Below are 5,975 nucleotides of genomic sequence, written 5' to 3'. Positions count from 1 at the left end.
TTACAATTTGGCATTTCTCTGCAGCTTATAGAGACTTTGGTTTAAGTATATTCCTAGAGAATCATAAAATGCATTTTCAAATTAATTATCTGAGAATCGTGATTCACCTGCACTTGTTTGGAAGGATACTGTTTACAGAAAATAAATAGTGATAGCAATACTCATATCGCTGGTGCAGCCATCCAGATACTTATTCTGAGTATTCGCTACCTCCTCATCTCAATTTCGCACTACATTTTTTCACTCATCAGGGGGCAATTACATGATAATTAAAAGAATTTCACGGTTACTCTGACAATGTGTGTGTCCCGCCAGTGATCAGTGATCAAAGCGAAAGCTATTCATGTCCAAAATCCACTTGTGTGGGTCGAAATTACAAAGTGTTTTGTACCCAGATACAAAGAAATGCAATTCTGCCACATTGTAGCATTTGTATTAGACAATACTTTATACTTGTTCTCAGCGTGACAAAGGAAACAGGCTGCCAAATCTGTTTTCATGGTGTAGTTATCTGTTCTGTGCAGACTTTATAAATAATCGGCGATAATGCATGCTGTTTGGTTTTATTTCGCAACCTGTTTTTCTGTTAACAAACTCGCTGCTGTTTTCGGTAGAGAACCGGGATCTGTGACGCAGTGCTTCTGAAATAATGATCAGCGAAGTGACATTCATGTATCGAAATAACCGCACAGATAATTTTAATAACTGACAATATTAAATGTCATTTTGTATCAATGTTTAGTCCAGTCGTTCCTTTGTTTTGCGAAATGTCATTTTTGGCACTGGCTTTTCATATCACGGGGAGCGCCTATGGCACCAGTTTCCTATTTAAAAATACATATCGTGAACTGAATAACAGCTAGTTTCTAAATGGTCATGTTACTCAAAATCCTCCAGAATGCTTAGCTTTAATTGTGCTTTTTCTGATTGTTATGACACCAATCCAGACCTACGTTGTTTAATTAAAAGAAAAAGATATACATAATTAAAAGAAAAAGATATACAATGTGCTGAAATTATTATCCCTTGGTTATCTTGATTTTTTTTAAAATCTTGTGAGATTTGGCTTCTAAGATACACATTCTGGAAGTTCTGTTATTAATTATAAATTAAAGACCTGGAACAAAGGGACTAAATTGTTGTATAAGGGTAAGGTGTTGAGAAAATCCAAACACAGGGTTGTTTGACGCTAACATACTGTTTTCTGATCTGGGAATGTATTACTATAGTACTGAAAATGTTCAGTGAATCTGATCATTTTCATCTTGAAAACTACAGTTCTTATACAACGAACGCAGTAAGAGTTATTTTATATATGCAGTCAGTGAACAACAATTTAAATTCCCTCTGACGTTTTTCTCTGATATTTTTGCAAAGATCTGCACACTGTAATTACAATCATTTATTTGACAGCGATAATATCTTGTAAACTTTCTAAGCTCAAAAGCTCTGTTTTAAATAATGTAAATCACTCGCTTTTACTGCAATACTGAATTGCATGTATAAGCATGAAATAAGTTTGAATCCTTAAAAAAATAAACCAGCTTATCGGTGAGCGATCTGATTAATAAAAAACACAAGGTGGGTGCGAATTAACCTTTTTTATTTTTCTCATCAAATCAAAATAATTTTATTCATTTTCATAGAATTACAAATACAAAATTAACAACTCCTTAAATTCAATTTTAATTTTAATTATTTTTTAACAACTTAAAACTAGAAAGGATCTAGAGTAGACCATGCAATAAATTAGGCACATTGAGAAAAGCCGCAAGAACCCGCCTGGCTATATGCTAACACCAACATTTCTGGACAGCTAAAACGGGGGAAAGTGCATTAACACTGGATGGAAATAAGAGTTAAACGGCATTGTGGAACGAAAAAAAGAGTAACTTTTCGAGGTTCCTGATGCAGGTAACATTTGGTTCATTTTTTTTAATAAACCTGCTTTTAAAAATGTATTTGCAAAATGATTTGAAATGGATATGCAAAACGAGTCAAAAGAAACGGCCTTCCTGCTTCTCTCAAACTGCAGAGCGTCCAACAGAGCTTTGAAATAGCAGTTTCATAAAATTAACATTCAATTATTTTCTTCAAGCAGCTCATTTTATCCCCCCCCCCCCCCAATTCCCCGCTCATCGTTTCAGTAGTTAAGACAAGTCTTGGATCAACATCCTTGTCTTGCCACAACTTGTGTGCAGCTACTGGGAATGTTGAGTGGACGCGGAGAAATACAGTATAGCACAACGAATTCTAAAATTTTACAACACGTTTCAAAAAATTTAAATACATTCTGCAGATGTTTGCGATATATTCTCCGCGAAATGTACAGTCGTGATCCATCGCCAAACCTTGCAGCTACTTTACACTTCCACAGTTTTTATACATATAAATGTTATAAAGTAACAGTCTTTGCACGTAGGGTGCAATCCCAAAGAGGGAAAGTGTTTCTAATTATCGTTATTTAACGGCTTTAGCTTCTTTTGTTTTTGGTGCAAGACTAAGAAGTGTTGAGAACAGGTCTGGAATACACACCTTGGTAATAGGACGCTTCGCTGGCCAGGACCGAGGGCTCCATGCCGCTCTTGCTCATTGAGCCGAGGGCCAGCCCGCTGGCCATGCTGCCCCCGTAGCTGGAGTAGTGCATGGCCTGCTCGTAAGCCTTTAAGTCCATCTTGTGATGCTGCTGTTCGGACGACATGAGGTTGTTGATTGAGAAGGGGTGGTTGAAGGAGTAGTGCGGGTCGCCCTTCAGCTGGTGGACTTGCTGCGAGTCGGCCGCTGACACGTGGCTCAGGGGCGGCCCGGGGTGCGGATGCGAGAGCGGGTGTGGGTGCGGGTGAGGGAGCGGGAGCGGGAGCGGACCCCCGCCGGCCGAGCTGAGCGGCCGCTTGATGTCAGGGTGCGGCGGCGCTGTGTCCGGGCTGGGGGCCGAGTTGGAGTCGCTGAGGGCGGCCGTGCCCTCGGCCTGGCCCCCGCCGCCGGCAGGGGAGCAGGCGCCCGGCTCTTTCCTGCCTCCGTCCGCCGCGCCGCCGCCTTTCAGCCCTGGCTTCTTGTCGCACTTGAAGCGCTTCTGGCGCCGCAGGTAGCAGCCATTCTCGAACATGTTGCCCGAGTCGGGGTGCAGCGTCCAATAGGAGCCCTTGCCCGGCTTGTCGGGCGAGCGGGCCACCTTGATGAAGCAGTCATTGAAGGAGAGCGAGTGTCGGATGGAGTTCTGCCAGCGCTGTTGGTTCTGCCGGTAGTAGGGGAAGAGCTCCATGATCCACTGGTAGATCTCGCTGAGTGTCAGCATCTTGCTGGGCGCCTGCTGGATGGCCATGGTGATGAGCGAGATGTACGAGTAGGGCGGCTTGGCATGCGGGTAGCTGCGCCGGAAGCTCTTGGTGTCCCTGGGCCTGCTCAGGCCGCTCTGGCTGTAAGCCATTGGGCTGATGGCCGGGCTCATGCCCGAGTACGGGCTCAAGGCGTTTATGGATGCCTGCTGACCGCTCATGTTGGGGCTGATGGCCGTGCCCATGGCCGGCACCCCGCCGCCCATGCCGTTCATGGCCCCCACTCCGCCGCCTACCATGCCGCCCATGGTGGGGCTCAGCCCCGCGCCCATCCCCGCGTTCCCGTAGGACATGTTGAAGGAACCCGAGGTCATGTTGCCGCCGGAGCCCATGGTGTTCATGCTCATGTAGGTGTTCATGCTGTTCATGTTGCCCAGTCCCGGGTTCATGCTGTTCACTGGTACCGCTGAATAGGCCTGCACAATAAAAGAAACATCTTAGTCTGACGGCTCAGAATGGCAACTTTTATTTTCTTTATTCAAATTCTCTACACTTTTGGTCACCAGCTATTTTGACGGGAAACTTGTCTTTTACAACATGCCGAAGGAGAAAAAAAACCTTCGGACTCATTTCAGTAAAATTAGGTGAGAAAGCCACGCCTCCTAAAATAAAGTACAAAGTTGCAGCAGCTGCTACGGCAGTATAAGAGAGATAGATACAATAGCGCTACTGGTTATTGTTGATGATTGTTAAGATTCCCCCTATGATCTCTCGCCGGTTCTATAAACCCTGTGGCGGCAGCGGGCTGGCCGCTCGGGAGCTGCCAGCTCCCCTCTCTCTGATGCCACCGCGTGGTCAATAACTTTGAGGCTGGCTCATAACCTCCTGCATCGAGTACACAAATGAACAACACGAAACAATTTTATTAACTATTAGCGTTGTGGGTTGGTGTCCCTTCATTTTGAGACACCTTAAACGCCCACATAACATATGCTACATTTACTTCGACTGAACAATGTCCAATTTTGAAAAAAAGGAGCTCCTCGGCAAACTGCCTATAAACATGGCTTGAAAGTAAAACGTTTACTAATCCAGCGCTCTATATATGATCTATCAGTTGATGATCGCAAGCGCTCACCTCAAAATAAGGTCCAACTGTTACTTCTACTTACCTCCTGCGGTTCCCCGTAGTAACTGCTCCACTCGGAAGCTTCGTGTCCTTCCATCTTCACCGTACCTAACATCATGGAGGCAGAGTACAATACACCAACATCAAAGCTCGCCCCCAAAATAAAATCCCAGCGCGGATGCACTCTGGCTGAAGTACAGTGAGGAAGATAGAATAGAGCCTGCAAGAGTGAGGAAGTGTTGGGAGGCGAACACTTTGAGTGGCGCTGGGGACATGCGTAGTGATTTAACTGCCCACAGATCCTGCCTCCTTTCCCGATTTGCCCAGATTTTTCTCTATTTGAATAATCGTCTCTCACCTAGGCGTTAGGATACTCTGTTCCTATTGCACACCTGCCTTAACTCCAGGCACCGCTCACGTCCCAACTAGCTGCCACTCAGCGGGGCCAGACTTCAGCCATTGAAAATAGTCCCTATTGGATTTGTAAAGAGACTAATTGGTTTAACTCGGAAACAATAGGAAAGACAAACTATAGCAATGGGATGAGAAACGATAAATTAATCCGGCAGCAAAAACGAAACCAGGGACGCAGTTTTCCGAACGATGAAATGGGGTGAGAAAACTGAGGGCGTTATGTTGCCGCGACTGATTCTAACTTCCCTTTACAATATCTCTGGTCCGGTGACATTCTTCTCCAAACTAAGTTATTGATCCTTTTTAAATAATCATTTTTTTGTTAACAAAAACGTACCTTAGTTAAAATCTGACTTTTCTTTAGCAAATTAAAGTTCACATTAACACTTTTTCAGAAAGGCGACAAATGCAATACTTTGAGATAAACTGTACCCTTATGTGATTTGTTTGGCCTTCTAACAGCTTTAATACTGATCGTTAAAGCTACCGAGTCCCACAGATTTAACACAATTCAACAAAATGTCAACACTGGGGTTTAATTTAATAAACACTTTGTTTAGAATCATTCCCATCAGACTGAAATACATGGTGAAGGTTGGAAGGATTGTGAAAAATGCATAGTTCGGTAAATCAGTAAACTGTAAAAGAGATAGTTGGTCTGGCAGACTGTCTAGCGATAGCACCGTTAGCAAACCTTTGGACCAGCAAATATCTTATCTCAATCAACAACGGTAGCATTCCAAAAACAAATTATTTCTGGGAAATTCAGCCCTGATCCTAGGCAATTTATTAAATTACACGGTTATGTGAGCTGCGATCTGAGACCCACATGTTTGGTGGGCAGGCTATAAAGGACGATGGACCTTTCTGTCTGTTGTTCATTCAGAAATCTAAACAAATGTCTGTTTAATAAGGCTGAGCGACATTCCTACCCTGAAAGGGACGAATCGGACTGAAAGTGGCAGATGTAATTAGCCTGAGGTAGAATTTACTCTGTCGTGTGACGTCTTTGAGGAATGGTGTAAATAAGCGCATTCTTCGTCCTTCTTTCGTCGCGATAGGTCGTAAAAATGCAGAATGGAAGAATAGTTTGCATTCAAGATCACGTACCTCGGGTTACCCTCTTTAGGACTTTGCAGCCAGCAACAGCCCTCGCT

The 5,975-nt window shown here is 43.9% G+C and overlaps 1 protein-coding gene across 2 annotated transcripts; it reads right to left on the bottom strand.

The window, feature by feature from the left end:
- Nucleotides 1-2,500: 2,500 nt before the first annotated feature.
- Nucleotides 2,501-4,522, bottom strand: foxa1 (forkhead box A1). 2 transcript variants are annotated; one of them, XM_070877449.1, is made up of 3 exons: nucleotides 4,438-4,519; nucleotides 2,789-3,732; nucleotides 2,501-2,755 (listed from the first exon to the last, which is right to left on the bottom strand). In XM_070877449.1, exons 1-3 carry the CDS (start codon nucleotides 4,517-4,519, stop codon nucleotides 2,501-2,503), a joined length of 1,281 nt encoding a protein of 426 aa, XP_070733550.1. The 2 variants fall into 2 exon arrangements, with proteins under 2 accessions (XP_070733550.1, XP_070733549.1); XM_070877448.1 differs by having other exon boundaries at nucleotides 2,501-3,751; nucleotides 4,448-4,522.
- Nucleotides 4,523-5,975: the final 1,453 nt, after the last annotated feature.

The sequence above is a fragment of the Pristiophorus japonicus genome, chromosome 4, assembly GCF_044704955.1.
Source record: "Pristiophorus japonicus isolate sPriJap1 chromosome 4, sPriJap1.hap1, whole genome shotgun sequence".
In the NCBI taxonomy this organism is placed as follows: Eukaryota; Metazoa; Chordata; class Chondrichthyes; family Pristiophoridae; genus Pristiophorus; species Pristiophorus japonicus.
The sequence above is the reverse complement of the archived record's forward strand: the minus strand, read 5'-3'. Positions and strand labels throughout refer to the sequence as shown.